This window comes from Psammomys obesus, unplaced genomic scaffold, assembly GCF_907164565.1.
Source record: "Psammomys obesus unplaced genomic scaffold, mPsaObe1.curated_primary_1811, whole genome shotgun sequence".
Classification (NCBI taxonomy): domain Eukaryota; kingdom Metazoa; phylum Chordata; class Mammalia; order Rodentia; family Muridae; genus Psammomys; species Psammomys obesus.
This window is the reverse complement of record NW_026585504.1, coordinates 50797090-50820785: the sequence shown is the minus strand read 5'-3', so window position 1 is coordinate 50820785 and position 23696 is coordinate 50797090. Positions and strand designations below refer to the sequence as shown.

Genomic DNA, 23696 nt, shown 5'->3' with positions numbered 1-23696 from the left:
CCTAAAATATTTTAAAAACTGTATGATCAGAAAAACTCTATATCTTTAAAGCTACATCATCTTCTCATATGTTTGTCTTTTGTGTTTATATGATGCACATGTCTGTATGTATTGCAGGTGATTAAGTAGATGTTTATGTACCACTGAGTGTGTGTGTGTGTTTGTGTGTTTGTGTGTTTGTGTGTGTGTATGTGTGATGGTCAGAGGGCAGTCTCATATTGGCACTCCCCTCACTGTCCTGTTTTGGACAGAGTCTTTTGTTTTATGCTGATGTGTACATCAGTCTAGCTGTTCATTCAAGCTTCTAGAGGTTCTCCTGTCTCTGCCTCCATCTTGTAACAGGAGAACTTAGACTACCACAGCATGCTACTATGCCCATTTCACTCGTGCTGTGCAGATTTGAGCTTAGGTCCACATACTTACACGGCAAGCACATTGCTTACTATCTTTCCGGCCCAATATATATATATATATTTTATATATATATATTTATTATATATATATATTATATATATATATATATATATTATATATATATATATATATTTAAATTATGTATGACTACAAACAACTTAATGGTAGTGAAAAAGGTCATTTATTTATCCATATCCTGTTCCTGTTTAAACAATTATCCAATAAATACTTATGTATAATATTCACTATAGCTATTAAGAATGCCTGAAATGAGTTGAAGACAAAATCATGTATACATTTTTCTTAAGAAAAGGCAAACGGTAGAGGACAATGCAGCCAATTTTGATGAGAACTGATAGACTAAGATCAGAAAGGAGAGGAGAACCTCTCCTATCAGTGGACTTGGGGAGTGGCATGCATGCAGAAAGGGGAGGGAGGGTGGGATCAGGAGGGGAGGAGGAGGGGCTTATGGGGGGATACAAAATGAATAAAGTGTAATTAATAAAAAATTAAAAAATAATAATAATAAATAAAATTTTAAAAGAAAAAAAGTTAGAATGTAAAAGTATAAAAACTCTACAAGATCAGAGTACAGCCATTCTCTGATTATAGTTTTGTTTTATGTTTTGTTCGTTTTTTTTCGTGTGTGTGTGTTTGTATGTTTACTCACATGTTCAAATATGTGAATGTTAGAAATTGACATTGAGCACCTTCCTTTATTGCTTTCTACTTCATATATTGAGGCAGGGTGTCTTACTTGAACCAAAAGCTCAAAAATTCATTTAATCTAGATTGTGAATTTGCTTTAGGGTTGCCCTGTCTCCGTCTCTTGAGTCCTGGGATCACTGGTGTAATACTACATCTGTCCAGCATTTACATGGGTACTGACGACCCCAACAATGGAATTATGTTTGCTCACTGCCTTACTTCAACTTTCCAAATTATTCATAAACTTTTATCATCAATCCTACTTTTCAAGCAAACAGTCAATTGGTAGTAACCCTCCACAAGAATGACACAATTCTCTAGTTTTTCTGTAACATTCAAATATTAATTCTTCTGTCTACACAAGATAATTACTATTATTCTCTTCTACAGTTTATAAGTTAAATGATGAACGTAGAAATAGCCACATTCTCTCCTGCCACTTTATCAATATTATTGCCTTCTGTTGTTGGTGACGTTGTGAAATTAGTGAATCCCATACTTTCACATTCATTGTTCAATTTTTTTGTGTGGAAGTTTAGTCAGATGCTATGCTTTGCACAATAGTATAAGATATATGTCAAGCTCATAAGTTCGGGTTTAATAGAAGCAATGGACTATAAAATAAAAATATGTGTTCCAATGGAAAAAAAAAGAAAAGGCAAGTATGAAATGAAGAGAAAAAAGCTCAATACCTACTCAGAATACAAGGAAAAGAAAAGAGCCTCTTGGTTTTTCTGTTTTGTCCAGTAACCTGTAGACAAATACCTGTCTATTCAGGAATCATATTAGGGCAAATCTGGAAAAGCTTATGTAATATTCCACCACAGTTCTCTTTTGGCCTAATTCATTACATGATTATGATTAACCTGCCCTAGTAACCTCGGGTGATTATTTTCTATGACAATGATTCTCACCCTTCCTAATGGCTATAACTTTCTAATATAGCTCCTCATATTGTAGTGACACTCACCATAAAATTATTTTTTGTTGCTACTTCATTACTGTAATTCTGCTATTCTTATAAATCATAACATAAATATCTGTGTTTTCTGATGGTCTTAGGCAACCCTGTGAAAGGGTCCTTTGACCTCCAAAGGGGTCATGACGCACAAATTGAGATCCACTGCTCTAGAATGTGGGACTTACTCTCTGGGGCTCTTTGCTCACATTGTTTTCATCTGCCCTGGCTTGTGCTCTATAATTATCCCAACCAGGAACGCCAGCTCCTTTAACTGTGATAACAAATGATCCTTCTTTCAGAGGAGGATAGAAAATCAAAATGGTGAGAATCCAATTTGCTTTGTTTGTGATGGCATTTCCAAGCAAAGAGAGCCAAAACATGTGCATGCTAAGATGTGACATATTGAAGGCCAGAGGCTGCCTGTTCCCAGGAGGTACAATCTGCCTCCCTAGGGGTTCTTATTTCAGGATAAAGTTGTGGAATGTTTTCAGTTTAACATCCAGGGAGTTCTTGGAATTGCTGAAAATTGCGCTTCAGCATGTGGAACCATAGGACCTGCCTGGAGCACACAGTAAACATTGATTAAGTATGTTGAAACACAGACATACAAAGACATTGAATTAACACAGTGCCCCTGCAAGCCATGGTATGTGTAACAGTTATCTGAGGAGCTTTCTCTACAGTCAGTAATTATGCCAGGAAATTCCAACTTAGTGCATGTGACATTAGGGTCTGCAATCTGCCACTAAATAGAATCAATAATACCCCCAGCAGGTGTAGCTATTACAGGCCTGTCAGCTTGGGCAAGATACTGAGAATGTATGAAATCAGAATTGCAAGCTGTGTTGGTCTACAGGAACAGTGAAATAAGAAGGAAAGCATGAATGGGATTTGCTGTGTGAGTGTGTGTGTGTGTGTGTGTGTGTGTGTGTGTGTGTGTGTGTATGACTATGCATGTATATTACCTTAGGTTACCCTGTGGGTTTGGGGAATCAAACTGATGTGTTCAGGCTTGGGAGAAAGGGTCTTTACTCACTGAGCCATCACACTGACCCTTGTGCGCACACTTGTATCTTTATGCATGATGAAAGATCGCTGGTCACAGTCTTGTGCAGTTGGGCACTGTCTTGTACAGGTAGCCATTGCCGCTGAGTCCATGAGTACAGCAGCCATAAGTACAGAAGATAGCACTATACAACATTCCTTCCCATCCCTCAGCTCCCACTGCCCACCCCATCCCACCCACAACATCTTCAATATTCTTAGCCATGGAAGGTGTGAATGCTTACATTTATACTCTTTCTTAGAGCTGCTTTCAGTCTTGGTCAAAGGAGGCTTGTTTTCAGTAGGGTGGTGGTTAATGTTAAGTTGGGCAACTGCTCTAAATCTTGAGACTAAGTGACGTTGAGTGTTCAGCCTTAAATGGAACATCAATATCACCTCCTCCAAAGTTTGTGTTCTTGTTTATTACCTGATAGTTACAAATACATCAGTGCAGAGACATAAAAGAATCCATAAACCTGAATGTATGCATAAGGAAACTTACGTTATCTTTATTGGGGGAATTCCAAATTACTTGCCTACTGTCCCCAAGAATATTAGTGGCAATATTAACCTCAAAGCCAACTCATTTTAGCTGGTCCACATCTTTAATCTAAATGAATTGGAAGATAAAGAAGAAAGTTCTTTGCTCTCAGCTGTGTGCCCATTTTCTTCCCATACTGGCCATGATCTTATAAGAAGAAAGTAGAACATTAAAACCTTAATATGTAGACAGAAAATCCCCAAAAGTTAAGTTTTATTGTGCCCTTGTCAGCAACCCTATCTGACTTTGAAGATGAAGGAAGGAACATGATAAAGAAAGATGAAAGCAACATAAAAAGCATTCAGACAAACTCCCTACAGGCCAGTTGTCAGTGAATGAGTGAAAGAGTGTGGTCCTTACCTGCCTTATTTCTCTTTCATTTATTTTTCTGTGTTGTGTGACTATGTCAGGATAGGTCAAAGTATAAGTTACCAAATCAAAACACAGGGGTAATACGCCTGTATCCTGGAAAGTAAATGAGCAAAGTTGAATCAGTTACATTTCTTTATGCTGTGACAAATGCTTGATAAAAGGGACTTTAAAAATGAAGGTGTCTTAGTTGCTCCTTTTGTTGCTGTGATAAAATACAGTGACAAAAGCAACTAGGGAAAAAGATTTATTTTGACTCAAACTTCAAGATTACAGTCTGTTTTGAGAAGAAAGTCAAAGAACAGTTGCTTGAAACAAGCTGCTCATTACATCCACAGTCAGGGAAAAGGAAGGGTGAATCTTATGTTACTACTCAACTCCTTTTTGCCACTGATAGAAATATTTTACAACCCCAGCCAGAGCATAGTGTCATCAAAAGTAGTCTGGTCTTCCCACTTCACATTACATCGTCAAGAGAATGCCCCACAGACATTCCTAGAGGACAGTCTCCCAGGTGATTGTAGGTGCTGTCGCATCCACATTTAACATTGCCCATCACAGAAGGGTTTATTTTTTTGGCAGTTTGAGAATACAGTATGTCATGGAGGGGAAGGCCCGGCAGGGGTAGTAAGAGGCAGCTGGTTATACTGCATGCATACCAGAAAGCTGAGTGTGTCTTCACACATCAATTAGCCCTACCCAGAAATATAATTGAGCACCTTAGTACTCAGTTATTTCATTAAATATGCTTCTGCTGCTGCTGCCACTGCTGAAATTGTATTAGTGGTTATGTATGCTAAACCATTCCTCCTGACATGGTATGGCCTTCAGCTGCCATTTCCTTTGGGTCTAGATATACAACACTTTCAGACCATAGTGACATTAAAGTGACATGGAACCACTGAGTAAAGGGGATGTCATACACTCAATTAAGCTGGGGATCTTACTGAACAAGGTCACTAAGCTCTCTGTAACAGAAGACATGTACAAATGACAAGAAAGTCTCAAATTTTGTGTCTTTTCCCTCATCAGCTGAGCTATCTTAGTGGAGAGATCAGAAAGTTATAATCTTCTAAATCTGAAACAACATGATATGACAGCTAGGAAATCCTACATCTGATGTCATAATCTGTAGCAAAAATGCTGCTGGCACTGACAATAGTACATAAAATTGACCTCAAACCATGTGTGCAAAGTGCAGATAGAATGTAAATAAAGACCATGTTCATACTTAGTTACCATGTCAGTGTATCTTATTATTTCCATGTAAACATGTCAGAACAAGAAAAAAAATTACAAGAAGCTTGTGTATGGAGTTGAACTTAATTACAAGTAGACCGTGCCGTTTCCTGGTGCATTCACTGTATGTGATTAGGGGTTTTGTTATTGGTGATTTATTCTTTCTCTGTGTCTCTGTCTGTCTGTCTGTCTCTTTGTCTGTCTCTCTCTCTCTTTCTCTCACTGTGTGTGTGTTTGTGTGTGTGTGCATGTATACATGAGTGCCTATGAAGAGCAGAAGATGATGTCAGATCCCCTAGAGCTGGAGTTACAGGCATTGAAGTCCAGACTTAGGTCCTTTTCAAGAGCAGCAAGTGTTTATAACCACAGAGCTCTTCCCAGATCCTGAAATTGTTGTTGTTGGTTTTTTGTTTTGTTTTTTTTTATTAATTACACTTTATTCATTTTGTATCCCCCCTTCCCTCCTCCCCTCCCGATCCCACCCTCCCTCCCCTTTCTGCATGCATGCCACTCCCCAAGTCCACTGATAGGGGAGGTTCTCCTCTTCTTTCTGATCTTAGTCTATCAGTTCTCATCAAAAGTGGCTGAATTGTCCTCTACTGTGGCCTGGTAAGGCTGCTCCCCCCCAGATCCTGAAATTGTAATTGAATTTTCACTATATGGTGAAAAGAGAGTCAGCAGACTTGCTTTGTTGCCAGGTCTGAAAGAACAAACCTCTTGGAGCTGTAGGTAGTGCAGAACACTCTTACTGCTTCTGTTTCATCAGCCTAGGAGCATGTGAGGAAAGACCTCTGGCCTACACACACACACACACACACAAACACACACACACATGTACATGCACACACATACATACATGTGATACACAGATGAATGTGCAAACTGGAGACATTTTAATCATATTTATTATTTTTAGGGTTAAAATAATTTATTACTTCATTTATTTGGATGAAAGTGAGACCACACCAAAAGTTGAAGTAATGAACCAAAAGACTTTTTCTTTCTTTTAATTAATTAAGGAATCTATTTATTTATTTATTTATTCATTCATTCATTACAATTTATTCCCTTTGTATCCTGGCTGTAGCCCCCTCCCTCATCTCCTCCCAGTCCCACCCTCCCTCCCTTTTCTCTCTCTATATCCCTTCCCTAGTCCACTGATAAGGGAGGTCCCTCCTCTCCTTCTGTTTGACTCTAGCCTATCAGGTCTCATCAGGACTGACAGCATCATCATCATCTGTGGCCTGGCAAAGCTGTTCCCCCCAGGGGGAGGTGATCAAAGAGCCAGACACTGAGATTTGCTTTTTATACTATGATTTTTTTTGATGTGAATTATGCCCAACCAAAGACTCAAGCATCGAAGGCTTATATGGATGAATTCATTGATGTGGTGAGATAATTGTGAGGTGGACAAAAGTAGGACATAGTGAGTGTCACACTGGATGTGTGTCTCTGAATGGTGTATCTTTGCTTTGAGACTCCTGCTTACCCTGCTCCCCAGATACTATGAAAGAACTCATCATTCTCCACCATAGTCTTCTATGATTTTAAGATTCACTTCATGCCCAGAAACAATGTAATGTCTAACATTATGAGCAAAAATAAATATTTCCTCTTTTAAGTCATTTTAAATATTTTATGACAACAATGTAAAATGACAAAAATAGTTCAAGCCATGGTTTAGTGTCATTTTATCTTATTTCTTTTATTTTCTGTTTTGTCTGCCATATGTGGGAACTCTTGGGAAGATGTCCCTTTTTTGGTATTTGGATATTTGTTCTTCTTTGGAATGTTATGTCTGTCTGTATATATGTATGTATTATGTATGCATGTACATCATGAGTATGCCTCATGCTCACAGAGGTCAGAAGAAGGCTTTGGAATTGAAGTTGGAGATAACCTGCCACATGGATTCTGGGAATCCAACCTAGGCCTTTTGAAATAGCAACAAGTGCTCTTAACCACAGAGCTCTCTCCTCAACCACAAGATATTTGTCCTTTGCACAAGTGTACATTATATTTCCACATACACATCAGACCCCATCCTACATATGAGGTAATAGTTATGCATAAGGCATAGAAAGTTTTATAATCATTCAAGTGAGGAGTGAGAACACATCCAACAAATGGTCAATAAAGAAAAAACAAGTAAAAGTGATGTTAGAACTTTTCTCAGTGCTAAGGAGCATGCACTACCCTTGCCAAGGAACCGTATTTGCTCCTCAGCATCCAAGTCAGAAAACCACCTGCGTCTTCCCTTCTGCTAGAGGCTAGTGGTTATCAACCTTCCTAATGCTACAAAACTTTAGTACACTGCCTAGTACTGTGATGACCCTCAGCCATAAAATTATTTTGTTGCTATTTCATAACTGTAATTTTCTACAGTTAAGAATCATAATGTAAATACGTGACATGCGGGATATCTTCTATGTGACCCCTGTGAAAGTGTCCTTTGGTCCCCAAATGCTGAGAACCCCTACTATACAGCCTCATTGGACATCATCAGGACTGGGGATTTTCTAACTGTCCTTAGGGAAACTGCCAGAAGATTGAATACAATCCTACAGCCAAAAGAAATAACTATTTATCAAAGTATATGCTTAATGCATTTGTGTTACATATGTTTGAGCTTTAAAATATCTGTTTAGCACCATTTAGTGCTGTCTGTTTACTTTACATTTATATCTGAATTGCATGTCATAAATAATCTGGAGATAATTTGAATTTCAGAGGAGAATGATGGGAGTTTTGTAATAATCTTATGCCATTTTACATAAAGGACTTTAGGCTCTCCAGATCTGGGCAAATTTTCAATCCAGGAAGCCAGTTTCTCTTTTTTTTTTTTTTTTTTTTTTTTTGTATTTTATTTTTTTCTTATCAGTTACATTTTATTAACTCTGTACCCCAGCCGTGTTCCGATCCCTCATTCCCTCCCAGTCCCTCCCTCCCTCCCTCCTCTCCACCGTGCCCCTTGCCAAGTCCACTGATGGGGGGACCTCCTCCCCATTCATCTGATCCTGTTTTATCAGGTATCTTCAGGACTGGCTGCAAAGTCCTCCTCTGTGGCCTAACAGGACTGCTCCTCCCTTGGGGGGTGGGGAGGCCAAAGAGCCAGTCATTGAGTTCCTGTTAGAAGTAGTCCTTGTTCCCCTCACTATGGGAAAGTTTCTCTTAAAATGTTCTTTGAGGACTGGTGAGAGAGCTCAGTGGGTAGAGGGCTTGCTGAGTCTGTTGACCTGAGTGAATCCCTGGGATCCGCAAAGGTGAAGAAGAAAATAGACTCCCACAAGTTTTTCTCTGACTTTCAAGCATTTTTCACACCCAACCCCCACTCATACCCACACCTCCAGCTCTACACATGTGTGCGTGTGCTCACTTTATAATCAACATATGCAACTGAAAGTTTTAAAGTGTTTCAGATCCTGGGGCTACAGTGTTCATTGACTGGAGCAATGTTGGAATCTGACCTTTTACTTTTATCATAACAATTGAGAAACCCAAAAAAGGTGGCCATGGTGATTTGAATTAGGTTATTCCTTTGCTCCTGATCTTTCTCAAGCTGCTGGTATTTCCTGTGCCTGAATTTTTACTACTCATATGCAAAATGGGGATTTGCTTAAAGTGTTGGTTTAAATTTTCAATGAAGCAAGGGCCAACACTGCAGGAAACTGCCTGGAGCATTTTAAGTGCACAGAAAAGGTAGAAGTTTCACATAAATGTACTCCTGGGCTATGGCTTCCAGATGTACAGCAAACCACAGTCTCTCTGATGGTACAAAGATATCAGGAATTTTGGTTTTCTGGCTTACTTATGATGTGTTATATTTTATTGCATCACTCAGCACTAGTTAACTTTTGTCATTATCTTTATACCTCATACCTGCCTCTGTGGCTGGGTACAGTAAGAGTTATTCCCTTCTCATATTACTTTGATGGGAGGCCTTCTCTATTTTGCATTTGTAAGCTAGCACTTCAAATTTTGTCATACCAGAACTTTTGTAGTAAGGGATGGGGAAATGGACGATGGTTCATTGGGTAAAGAGTTTAGTGACCTCATCAGAGAGACATTGCTCATTCATTTGCAGTGCAGTGTCATTAATCTTTTCTGTTTCAGCCTCTCTCTTTTGGGTTTACTTCAGCTGACTAGGCAGGAAAGAGAACAATGAACATCATTATGAAAATGTTAATTCCTGATGTGGCTGAGTAGCTCTTAATCACACTATTAAGTGTATTCTCTGATTTAATCATCTTGGCCGACAAGCAGAAAGACATGATGGATGCTGATGAATGTCTGCCATTATCTTCTGATATGGATGAGGTTGTTATCTCTCTAACTAAATGTTAGGGTTTTTTTTTTTCTTTCAGAAATGATAGGCTATTTAGAAAGAAAGGGTGTGTAAAATGTTTGCAGTGTTTACACAAAGGTGTATGCGAGTGTGTGTGTGTGTGTGTGTGTGTGTGTACATTTTCATGAATATACACATGAATGTAGGGTCAGAGGTTGGTGTCACACTTCTCACCACCTAATTTTATTTTTGTGAAAGGATCTGTCAATGGACACAGACCTCAATAATTCTGCTAGTCTGGCTGGCAGGTGTGCACTTGGGTCTGGCTCCAACTGTCCAGAGTTGGGATTACAGACATACAACTGCTGCTCTGGGCAGGTCTTCATGTTTGTTCAACAAAGAACTTTGCTGACTGAGCCATATCTCTATCCCTGTTGATCGTCCATCTTTCCTCTTATACCAGCACTTAGCTGACTTGTATTTTGTTCACACAATGAAATACTTTTTTTTTTTTTCTGAGAACTTCAGTGGCCTCAGATTGTTCTCTCACACCCATACTTCCAGCTCCAGTCAGATTCAGATAATGCTTAGCTTAGCAGGTAGAGTCCTGTTAGAAAGACACTGCAGTAAGTCAGATTCCCTTTCCATGGGGTCCTTACCTGCACAGGAGCGTCTCTCACCAGGACAGTGTTTGCAGAACTCCTCAGCATGGAACCTCCAAGCAAGTGCCACTGCTTCCATGAGACTTTCTTTACGATTCTTGGGCAAAAGTCGGTGTCTAGCTCTGAGCTGTGTTTGGATGTCTGTCTCAGGCAGATTTATGTTCCTCATAGCTTAAGACACACTCTTCTTCTGGATGGTGAGAGAACCATCAACGCACCCAAAACCTTTTAAAATTTATATCATTGATGCATCACGCCATGACCTTTGTACAATGTAGAACTGAGAAGCTGATAACACGCAGATTCTATGATTGAAGATACATTATTATTTTATGAATAATTCTTTATATTTAATTTATATTTATATGTGTGTCTAGCATATATACACAGAGAGAGAGGGATTCATGTGGATTTGTGGTTTCAATATGAATCACCTCCCTCCCCCCCCACCGTGGTTTCATGTGCTCACTGGTTAGTGGGACTTTTTGGAGTGTTGCAGAACCTTTATGAGATGAAGTCTCATTAGAGGAAGTAAGCCACTGGAGCTAGTTCTTAAGTGTTTATAGCTCACCATAACTTCCTGTTCACTCCCTGCTTCTGTATTATGGATACAGTGTGAATGCCATGTGACCATCAGGCCTCCTGCTCCTGCCATCATGTCTTTTTGCCACCATTGACTTTGAAGCTGTAATCCAAAATAACATTTTCCCCTTAAGTTGCCTTCCTTTGTCAGAGTTATTGTTTTTTTTTTGTTGTTGTTGTTGTTGTTGTTTTTTCACAGCTATAAGAAGGTATTTGAAACATATATTCAATATTGTTTGGTCCCATGGCTAAGTTTGTAAAAACGAGTATAGTGCTTCACTGGTTTACAAGTGATTAGTCATGAGTATGGTTCCCCTAATGTTCTCAGAAAGTCTTCTAAGTGAATGCATGAATGGGAGGCATTAAGACTCAGAATTGAAGGACTGGAGGAAGGGCTCAGTTGGCAGAATGCTTGCCTAGCACACATGAAGCCCTGGGTTCTATACCTAGCATGACATAAATTGGGCATAGCAGTAGACACCTGTGTTCCTGGTACTTGGAAAATGGAGACAGAAGGATTAGAAATCCCAGGTCATCTTTTATTACATAGTGTGTTTAATTACGTAGTCTATGATACTTATGACCCTATCTTAAGAAAAGAAGACTCAGAGATGAGGTAAGACCATCATTAGGAAAAATGGTCATATAAATGGAAGAGAATTCCAAACATCATAATTGAAAGGATTCATATGTATAGATATGAGGTTTGTATGGCACAAAATAGTACTGAATTAAAATCAGATAGAGTTTATTCTTCCTTTTGACATGTTGAATTAACCAGAATGTAAAGCTGTTAACATGTACCACACCAAAATACCAATCCTGCACCGAAGGCTCAGGATAAATGGTGGGAGAGAGAGTGGAAAGACTGTGAGAGCCAGAGGGCCAGGAAGTCGCTGTAAAACTGTTTCTCCTTACAATGACAGGGAAGTTATATGAATAATCCATCAACAGTAGAGCTGCTCAAGCAAGACATGGATGATGATAATACCAGTATACGTGCTAATACAGTAGGGGAAATGTAGTGGAGACCAACAACTTGTAGACAAAGAACGATAGCAATTAATGACTGCTGAGAGGGACAGTTAGTTTTTCCTGGGGATGAGCTCTCTAACTGGCTTCTCCATACCAAGAAAGCAGTTCAGAAATCATATGCAACAATAAGTGGACTCAGCAGGTTGCATTGATATATTTATGCATATAACACCATCATCTTGAGACTAGCAATATAAAAAAAAAAAAGAATTGGAGCAATGGGACATGGGAAGAGATTGAGATAGGAAAAAGAAGTAAGGAGATGATGTAAGTATATTTTACTTAAAATTAAATATAAAGTAAGAATAACAATTATCTGAAGAGAATGGGACAAAACAAAATAAAATGAATTACAGAAGCAATAATGGTGGCAGCAAGAACTCAGCACAGCAGCGTTTCTGCATTCACAGGGCTCTCCAGCTCCTTGCTGGTATTGCTTATAAGGTTGGCTACACTGCTCCTGAGGGCAGATGCACCTAAAATGTCCCAGCTCTCCTACAGCCATCACTGAGAGGCAGGGTGTTTACTTTTCTTTTTTTCTCTTTCTTTCTTTTTCTTTTTAAAGAACCTTAACAATTCAAAATTCAAGAGGACTCTCCGATTTGAATTCTGTTGATTAAAACCTAATTGTGCAAAGAGGCTGCTGCATGACTTCACCTGGGTTTCTCATATAAGGACAGGCATAATTGACCCATGCCTACATAAACTAGGCTCATACCTAATTGATTATAAAACAGATTATGCTTTCAGGAGGGAGAGATGGCACATTGGGTTAAGTATTTGTTTTGCAATTATGAGGACCAGATTTTAATCCCCAGAATCTATATTAATAAAAAAGAGAGAAAAAGAAAAACTGAAGTAATTGTTTGTCCAATAACTCAATATTTTAAGTATAATTAAGCAACAGTATTTTCTTGCTTTATTTATAGAGCAGTTTTCTCTCGAAAGAAAAAAAAAATAAATCAATGTTTCTAAATGCCAAAATTTGCACCTGAATTACATTTAGATCATTTTCTTGACTATATTACTGAGTTGAGATTTAAGGCAAACCAAGCATAGTTTGTGGTGTTCAGTGTCCTCATATTCTGTTATCTCCATTACTTTATAGTGGTGGAGAAATAAAGAGGAGGAAGCTGGAAGGAAGAAAGGAAAAACAAAAACAAAAACAAAAAAAAAAAGCAAACTTGAGTCCCCAGCTTTTATACATACATATTTAAATATAAACATATTTAAATATTTTTATTTCATTTTCTTCCTTTTTCTTTCTTTGTATACAATTAAGGTAAAGTAACCTGTCAGCTCTTAAGCTGTTGAGTGTGGCTTTTCTAGCCAGGGATTTAAGAGGAAGACAATTCTATCTGAAGTTTTTAAAGGTGGTTGAGTTACTTGAAATGATGGGGATGTTTGCTTCATTTAGTGGTAACCTTAAGAGAAAAGTACTAGTTAGCAGACATCCACATAGAGAACTCTAATAAAGGAGATAGTACTAAAGGGGGTATAGAATTTAAGCCACGTGTGGTGGTGGGATGACAGTGGACTTTTCCAGATCTTCTCAGGAATCAGCACCCAAAAAATAAATATGCTTTTCATAAACACCTTCCACTATTTTTCTCAAGGTTTATAGCATTGGACTTATGAATGTCTTTCCTTTGCCTGTTTGCATCAAAGACTTCTTTGAGATTGAGCTGTGTGGACAATTCAGAGTAAGTGGGTGCTTTGTGTATGTAGGTAGAGGCTGTATGAAAATAAGGATTTCCCTCTACAACAAACTCTTGCCTGGGTAAATGTCCCACAGAATATTACACACATGCAGAAATTTGCAACTGCACTTTAGAATTGTTGTTTGGTTTGTTTGAGGCAGTGCCTCTTGGAGCCCATGTTGGCCTCTGGCTTGTTAGGTAGCTAAGTACAATGTTGAACTTCTGATCTTCTTGTCTCCACATCCTTAGTGCTGGGACTAGATGCCGACTCCACTCTATCTAGATTATGTGTATGTTGCTGGGAATCTAACCCAGGGCTTTTTGCTTGCTAGGCAAGCACTCAGTGCTAATTGAACCATATCCCCAGCCTCAACAGTAGAATCTTAAATTTTGCAAGTAAGACAGCCAGTAATACTTTTATTTTAAGTATCTAGTATCCTTATGCCAAGCAAAGATATGATTTAGAGGATGTTTGAGCTTAAATTTGGGTATTTCTAAATGTAAAAACTGTATTGTGCATGATCACAGCATATCACGCTTCTATTATCTATAATTACTTAGAAACTATGGCAACATCTTGTTTAAAGTTTTTAAGTGTAAAATCCTTTATGTAAGGCAGGAAAATAATGATAGTCATGAGTTCACATTTGTATTAGTTACGGAATAAATATTTCATATGATTAAAAAAAAAAAAAAAAGAAAAGAAAGCCATTGCCAATGGAAGTCAGATGCATTTGTGTGTGTGCTGTTACTTGTTTAAAAGCTGATTTAAATTTAGAAAGAAGACCAAGAGAGAGTAAAATTAGGTCACTAACATGTTGAGAAAGAACAGACAGAGGAGAAATAACACACAAATCATGAAAGAGAATGTAAAGCTCTTTTTTTCCTAGTTTTGACTTGATTATTTTTTCCTTTTTTATGATGGATATGTGAATTCATCTTTCTATGTATTGAAGTAGACCACCTCAGCATTTGGAAAGTATTCAGATTATCTTATTCATTTGAGGTAGTGGTTGTGAAAGTTCGTTTTCTTTTTAATTGCGCTAAGTGTTGGTACAACAGCATCTCCCATGAGCAGTCACTGAAACACGTGCAGCACTGACCCACTTAAAGTGACATTTTAAAAGTATTTTGAAGGGAGGGATTTTTTTAGCCTGGAATTTTCCCTTTACTCTGCTTAATGGCATCATTTATCAATATTTAACTGTGTTCTTTTAATAAAAAATATCTTTTTACATGCACGCCAGTATATGTGCATAAGTATGTATATTAAAACATACAGAAAACTGGATGAGATAAATGAGGAAAGAGAAAATGGAATCCAGAAAGTATGGAAAGATAGTGGGAGGAAGAAAAAGAAGGACTGAATTTGAACACACACACACACACACACACACACACACACACACACACACTCACACACCACTGTGAGTCCTCTGTAGCCTTTCAGCTTGCTCTCCTCACTTCGGAAACATCTTGTCTTTCAGATGGAGCCCCATTCACCTGGTGGGTTGGGAGGTCCAATGAACGGCACCCTTACTGGGGAGGTTCTGTTCCTGGAGTCCAGCAGTGCAGATGTGGCCTAGAGGAGAGCTGCCTGGACATCCGACACTTTTGTACTTGTGACGCCGACACAGATGAATGGTAAGAACTTCAGTTTTCCTACAGTGACAGGAAATGTTGCCTGATGCACAAAATTGTTACTAAGATAGAAAGTTGCAGATAACAAGTTCAACAGAAATAAGGGACCAGCATCCATCCATATATCCATGTTGACTGATAATTGTCCTTAATACCAAAAGATATAAGGTCTTCTTATGGCCTCTGTGAACACTGAGTGCAGACGGTTCACATATATAAGAGCAAGGCATTCATATACAATAAATAATTAAATAATTAAAAATTGCAAAAATCCACTCTCCCATGGTGAGGAGTAATAATGAGGTTTGTGCCAAAACCTCCTGGTATTCTGAGAATTCCATTTTAAGCAAGGAATTCAATGTAATGTGAGTTTGTAATTCAGTCTGCTTTTTTCTCTTTCCATACCCTTCCCCTGTGTATATGCTTGTCTGTGTGTGTGTGTGTGTGCTGTATGTGTGTGTGTTTGAGTGTGTGTAGATGTTCTAGTGTCTTTGAATGTCTATGCATATGTGTGGACATTTATATGTCATTTAGCACATACAACCTGTTTTGACTTTTTGTTTTTGTTTGTTGTTTTTTTTTGTTTTTGTCTTTGTTTTTGTTAGTTTGTTTTGCTTGTTTTCATATAGGATCACTCAGTGGCCTAGAACTCATCAAGTAGGCATGGCTGGCTAGCTGGATCTGCCTATCTCTACCTTCCCAGGGCTGGGAATATAAACCTTTATAACCATACCTGGCCTTTTAATATGGGTTCTGGGGATCAACTCAGATCCTCCCAGTTTAAGGCAATCATGTTACTTCCAAGCTATCTCCCAGATAGCTTAGCTTGAAGTTCAGTTTTGAAATACACATATTGAGGAAGAGCCTGAAGAGAAGGGTTTGTTTGTTTGTTTGTTTGTTTGTTTGTTTGTTTTACCACTAACCTTTAGTGCCTTTACCCCCATTTAATGACCTCTAACACCAAATCAAACTTTTTTATTTTGGCTTTACTGATTTCATAATTCTCATGTATGCTTAATATTCTATAAGAATACGTGTCTTGAGGTTGAGAAGTGTCAATTACAGAAGAGTTAAAGGATAGTTGTCAATGTTATACATGTCTGTCCAATGGCAATGCCAGAATTCACACCAAGTCTATTGGACGATAGGTTCCTAGTGCTCTTCTACACCAGCTCAGTTCTGCAAGATGATATTTAAGTTCCTGTATCTATCAGTTCAACATCTTTTCTATGCTTCATAAAATCTCTTCAGCTTTCACTATATCAATTACAAAAATGTACAGGTAGCATGTCCACTCATTCGCCTGTCAGTTCTGGGCTGAATTTCATGCAGCCTGCCATTTTAGCTTCCGCAGTGTCTCTCTCAAATGCTTCTCAATTATAACTGAGAATCCCTGCCAAGCTTCTCTCAGAGAAGCTACAATTTCTTTTGAGTATAGTGGTTTTGTTGTTCCAATTGTTGCTGTCATAGAGGAGTTCAATGAAACTTAAGTTGTAGTCAAAACCTTATTCCAGATCAGTAAGCTGGGTGTAGGAGATGGCTTGTTCAGTAAAGGGTCTGCCACACAAGTATAAAGACCTGAACTAAATTTCCAGAATCCACATAAGTAAGTTCTTTAAGCAGCTGAACAAGGTGGCAGGGTCTTATTTCCCAGAACTGGTGAGGTGGAGGCAAGTGGGTCCTTGGAGCTAATTGGGAAAGTTTCAAAAGAGAGATCACCTAAAACAGCAGTTTTCAACCTGTGGGTCAAGACCTACTCGGGGTTGAATGACTGGTTCACAGAGGTCGCCTAAACTCACCTGAAAACACAGATATTTACATTACAATTCATGACAGTAACAAAAATATATTTACAAAGTAGATACGAAAATAATTTTAGGGTTGGAGGTCACTACAACATGAGGGGCTGTAGCATCAGGAAGGCTGAGAACCTCTCATCTACAAAGAAACCTTAACAAACCAATAAACAACCAAATGAAACAGATGAGCAGTACCTGGGGATTGGCATCCACATTAGTACTCTGGGATCTATTACATGTATGCATACAGAAATGTACACGTCCCGCTATATACACACACAGAAACACATGTACACAAACCATCTCAGGAAAAGAATAAGCACTGTCTTCATCTGCTTTCATAATATGTGTATCATGAGTTACAAATATCACAGAGCTGCTTAGGTTCAAAGTGAGTTTCTTTAGATGCCTCATTCTTCCCAAACTTTTCATTTGGAAAAATTCAAGTGAAGTTGACTGAAGGTCAGGTGTCAACTTTCTTCTTCCTTAGTACTCCTCTATACATTGAAGTGAATTTTACTACAGCATTATAGAGACTTAGAATTAAACCTACCTTGTGTCATGGATGAAGCACAAATCTCTGTGAACCACAGGGCCCTCAATCTATTTGGTCGTGATGCAGTAGACATCTGATGGGAGGTTCAGGAAGACAAATTCAGCACATTTTTGGAGAGGGTCATGTTAGTCACTTTCCTTCATATACAAGAAATGAACTTATGAAAATGTCTATCTTGCACATAGTTAAAGGGTGCAGGCCATCATGGCAGAGAAGTCATGATGTCTCGAGCATGAGGCAGCTGCTCATGTGTCCACGGTCAGGAAACAGGATGCATGCTGATGCGTAGATCACCTTAGCCCAGAAAATGGCACAGTCCTCATTTAAAGTGGGCCCTCTCACTTCAAATAATCCAGTCTAGACACTAGATCCTATTAAGTCAGCAATGAAGACTAAGTATCATCTTCAAGCTTAGGATAGTTGTATGAATGTTTTTAGTTGGCTATGTTACAAAGGAAACATGGTGGGGAGCACACTGAAAATCTTCTGATCCCAGTGGTTGCCCCACTATGTCTGGTATTAGACAATATTTGCAGATTTGTAGGTTCAGAATGAAGCACCTTCATTTTATACTCTACAATTATAGATGCTAACAAGGAGAAAAAAAATCTAAGGTGGAAACTATCATTGAAAAGGGGATGTTTCTTCTTCTGTATATATTATCTTTGAGGCACACTGTCCCTTCTCAACATAAAACTGTCAGGGCTTGGTTCATAGCACAGTAAATACTGGGAATAATTGCCATACCTCACTTATTCATGATGAAACATTCCTGTACTTTCTTCTCCAGAATATTCCACTGATCATGCAATCTACTCAGATCCCAGGCTTTCCCTCTATTGTCCTGATTATTAGCTCACTTACTCCTGAAACATTTACGGACTGAGTTAACTTCATCATCTATGCTGTGTTCACTTACCTCAGTGCCTTTTCTCCACTTCTTCCTGTGCCAGCACACTAGAATGTGTGCAGATTCACATACACAGGAATGCTTGAGTGTGGGAAAACTGAGGTCAACATCAGGTGCTCTTCCTGAATCACTGTTCATCTTGTTTTGTCCTGAAGCTCACTGATCTAGCCAGACCAGGTTTCAGATGATGCTTAGGAAACTATGTGTCTCAGCTTCCATGGAACAGAGAGAAAATCATCATCTATCACCATCATACATTTATTTTTACTTGGGTCTGGCTATCAAACTCAGGTTCTCATGCTCATAAAGCTTTCAATTGACTAATTGAGACATTTTCCCCATACTTGCCAGACCTCTTAGCACTACACAGATTTATACATATATATAAATTCTTTATGTGCATGTAAGAAATATACATATTGACAATCTTTCTGGAAGAAGCATGCTCTTTTAGGTCTTGTTCAATAACGGTTGTAATTTGCTTTGTATTGCTGTGATAAAATACCATAACCACAGTAGGTTAGAAAAAGAGGGTTTTATTCAGGATTATAATTCCAGAGGGACAAGTGTCTATTACCATCATAGTAGAGGATCATGGCAGCAGGCAGGCCTGGTGACTAGAGCACAAAGACGAGCATTCACCTCTTAAGCTGCAATCAGGAAGCAGAGTGATCAAAGTGGTAGTGGCATGAAACTTAGTAACATCAGATCTTGCTCCTTGTGACACACTTTCTCCAGCAAGCCCATATCTCCTAAACTTAGTCTAACAGCACCCACAACTGGAAAACAAGTATTCACACATCTGAGCCTATGAAAGACATTCTCATTCACATCACCACAACTGAGTTAAATGAAAGGAATGGAAATTTTCCAGTTAGGCTGCTTACTTTACCGATGAGATCACATGTTGAACAACTCAATGCAAGGCCTAAGGGAGAAGAGATCTAGAAGCCCTTAACTTTCTACTGATGAAATACAGACTCTATCTGGAGATAACTATTCCAGGTTTTACTTGTGACTTAAGAACAAGTTCTAGCGGCCCAGGGCCTCCTGTGCTGCACTCCCTCTGCATGGCCCATACCCCAGTTCCCTGGCCTGTGCCAATTCCTGGGACCCACCACAATCTTCAGCTCCCAACAACAGCATGGATCAGGGAGAAGCAAGTAAGAACTCCCCTTCCCCATCTACTAGACTGTCACAGCCTGCCAGCAATAGTGACCATGTCTGGCCAGGGCCCACTGTGCTCCACTTTCTCTGCATGCCCCATACCCCAGTTCCCTGGCCTGCACCATTTCCCAGGACCCACCCTGATGTCAGCCTCAGAGACCAGCACCAATCAGGGAGCAGCAGGAAAACCAGAGGACTGCAGTCATCTGAGACCATAAACTCTACCTACAACCCCAGAGACCTAGTATCATCAGAGACCACCAGGCCTGCTAATAACAGAGTCAACAAAATGGACTGAGGTAAATAAAAGAACACCAGCAACAAAACCCAGGGCTATATGACAACAGCAAAATCCTGTTATCCTGCCATAGCAAGTTCTGAGGATACTATCACACCAGAAGTACCAAAAAACATCTTAAATCTGAGGTTATAAAGATTATAGAGGTCATAAAAGTAGAAAATAAATCCGTAAAGAACTTCGGGAAAATGCAATGAAACAGGTAAAGGAATTCAATAAATACCTTAAAGAAACACAGGAAAATACAATCAAACAGGCTGAGTTAAATCCCTTTTAAAAATAGAAGAAAATACAGCCAAATGGGAAAAGAAAATGAATAAAACTGTCCAAGACCTAAAAATAGAAATAGAAGCAACAAAGAAAATGCAATCCAAGGTACTCATGGAAATAGAAGCAGTAACCAAAAATCCCCCAATGAAAAAGAGTCCTGTGCCAGATGGTCTTAGAACAGAATTCTACTCAACATTCAAAGAAGAACTAATGCCAATACTCTTCAAACTTTTCCACAAAATAAAAACAGAAGGAATATTGCCAAACTGATTATATGAGGCCACAGTCACCATGATATATAAAACACAGAAAGACCCAACAAAGAAAAAGAATTTCAGACCAGTCCTCCTTATGAACATTGATGTAAAAATACTCAATAAATACTTGCAAACTGAATTCAGGAACACATAAAAAATGTCACCTATCATCCAAGAATGCAGAGATGGTTCAACATAAATAGATAAATAAATAAATAAATAAATAAATAAATAAATAAATAAATAGGCTAGCAAACAAACAAATAAATAAATATACAACCATCAACATAACTTACCATGTAAACAACTGAAAGGAGAAACAAAACACTTGATCATCTCATTAGATACTGAGAAGGCTTTTGACAAGTCCAACATCCCCTCATGTTTAAGAACAGGGACACAAGGCACATACAACACAATAAAGGCAATATACAGCAAGCTAATAGCCAATATTAAGTTCAATGGAGAGAATCTTAAGGTATTCCTGCTAAAATTGGGGACAAGACAAGGCTGAACACTCTCACCATATAGTACTCTCTTCAATACAGTACTTGAAGTTCTAGCTAGAGTAATAAGAAAATAACATCAAAGGGATACAAATTAGAAAAGAAGTCAAAGTATCACTATTGGCAGATAATATGATAGTATACATAAGTGAGTCTCAAGATTCTACCACAGAACCCCTATGGCTCATACTCCAACCAAGGACTATTTGTGGAGATGACCTGGAACCCCTGCACAGGTGTAGCCCATGGCAGTTCAGTGTCCAAGTGGGTTACATAGTAATGGGAAGAGGGACTGCCTCTGACATAATCTGATTGGCCTGCTCGTTGATCACTTCCCCCTGAGGGGGGAGCAGCCTTACCAGGCCACAGTAGAGGACAATGCAGCCACTTTTGATGAGAACTGATAGACTAAGATCAGAAAGAAGGAGAGGAGGACCTCCCCTATCAGTGGACTTGGGGAGTGGCATGCATGCAGAAAGGGGAGGGAGGGTGGGATCGGCAGGGGAGGAGGGTGGGGCTTATGGGGGGATACAAAATGAATAAAGTGTAATTAATAAAAAAAATAAAAGATTTAAAAAAAAAAAGAATAAAAGTCTTCGAATACCCAAAACAGTTCTGTACAATAAAATAACTTCTGGCAGTGTCAAAACCCCTGATTTGAAGCTATACTACAAAGTAATAGTAATAAAATCTGCATGGTATTAGCATAGAAACAGACAGGTTGATCAATGAAATTGAATTGAAGACTCAAAAATAAACCCATACTCCTTTGAGCATTTGATTTTCTACAAAGAAGCCAAAACCATACAATGAAAAAAAGAAAGCATCTTCAACAAATGGGGCTTGTCTAACTAGGTGTCTACATGCAGAAAAATGCAAATAGACCCATATTTACCCCCCTGTACAAAACTCAAATCCAACTGGATCAAAGATGTCAACATAAAACAAAGGCTCCATTAGAAGACAAGGTAAGGGAAAGTCTGGAATTCATTGGCATGGGAGACAACTTCCAGAACAGAACGCCAACAGCACAGACTCTGAGATAAACAATTAATAAATAGATTTTCATGAAACCGAGAAGCTTCTGTAAGTCAAAGGGTACTGTCAACAAAACAAAATGGCAGTTTACAGATTGGAAAAGATCTTTATTAACTCTACATTAGACTGAAGACTAATATCTAAAATATACAAAAAAAAACTTAAAAAATTAAACATCAACAAATCAAATAATCCAATTGAAAAATGGGTTAATGAGAATTCACAACAGAGGATTCTTGAAAGTCTGAGAAGCACTAAAAGAAATGCTCAGTGTCCTTAATCATCAGAGAAATGCAAATCAAAATGACTCTAAGATCCCATCTTACACCAGTCAGAATAGTGAAGATCAAAAACTCAAGTAACAACACATGCTGGCGAGGATATGGAGAAAGGAGAACACTCCTCCAATGCTGGTGGGAGTGTGAATTTGTACAACCTCTTTGGAAATCAATCTGGCACTTTCTCAGAAAATTTGGAACAGTTTCATCTCAAGACCGAGCTATACCACTCCTGTGCATATACTCAAAAGAATTTCCACTACAAATCAAGGACATTTGCTCAACTATATTTATAGAAGCTTTATTTGTAATAGCCAGAAACTGGAAAAAACCTAGATGTCCCTCAACCAAAGAATGGATTCAGAAACATTTACACAATGGAATAGTACTCAGCTATTAAAAACAAGAAAATCATGAAGTTTGCAGGCAAATAGATGGAACTAGAAAAGATTATCCTAAGTGGGGTAACCCAAACCCATCCCCATGTTATGAATGTACTTATAAGTGAATATTAGACCTATAGTACAGTATAACCATGAAATAATCCACAGGCCCAAAGAAGCTAAGTAACAAGGAGGGCCCAGGGGAGGGTTCCAGAATGTCACTCAGAAGGGGAAACACAATAGACAGCAGAAGTGGATGAAGAGAGGCAACTGGGTAGGGGAGGAATGGGGAAGGAAATAAGGGTTGGGATCAGATGTGAGGAGAACAGGGGTGGGAGGTGAGGGAGCTGGGAACAAGACAGGAAACTGATGGGGGAACATCTCTTTGTCAAGCTGGAGGCCTGCAACAGGATTGGGTCCTAGGAGCATGTGGGTGAGACTCCATCTTAAACTCCTAACTTGAGGGTGGGGGGAGAGACATGAAGATTGATGTGACCACCTTCTAGCCAGTACTAGTGAAAGGAGGGGAACAACACCTACTGACAAAAGCTTTGATTTAAAAATTACCCTGTTACAAGAAATGCAGGGATAAAGAGGTAACAAAGATTGGGGGAACATCCAACCAATAGGTGGCCAAACCTAGATCCACCCCACAAAAGACAGAGAACCAGACCCTGACACTATTAATGATGCTTTGATATATGCTTGCAGACAGAAGCCTAACTTGACTGTCCTCTGGGAGGCTCCAGCTGTCAGTGGATTGAGATAGATGCTGGGACTTGGAGCCAAGCATGAGGCAGAGCTCCAGAGGTCCTGTGAAAGTATAGAGGGGAAGATGGAAGAACCTGTAGTGAACAGGACCCTCACAAGAAGAGAGAGACAAATGACCCAAACCCACAGGAGCTTACAAAGAATGAGACATCAGTTTAGGAGCATGCATGGTCTGGGCCTAGGCCCCCTGCACATATGTGCCTGATAGGCAGCTTGGTCCTCAAGTGGGGTGCCTGGTCAGTGGAGGGCGGGGGGGGGCAGTTTTTAACATGGACTCTATTG

At 39.0% G+C, this 23696-nt stretch overlaps 1 protein-coding gene across 2 annotated transcripts in view; it reads left to right on the top strand.

Annotated features, from left to right (window-relative positions):
• LOC129672149 (contactin-associated protein like 5-1) overlaps window positions 1-23696 on the top strand; it is a 784596-nt gene that overhangs the window by 598957 nt on the left and 161943 nt on the right. For both annotated transcript variants that reach the window (XM_055601442.1, XM_055601432.1), the window contains exon 14: window positions 15028-15184. In XM_055601442.1, coding sequence (XP_055457417.1) covers window positions 15028-15184 — 157 coding nt within the window. The remainder of the gene's footprint in view (window positions 1-15027; window positions 15185-23696) is intronic.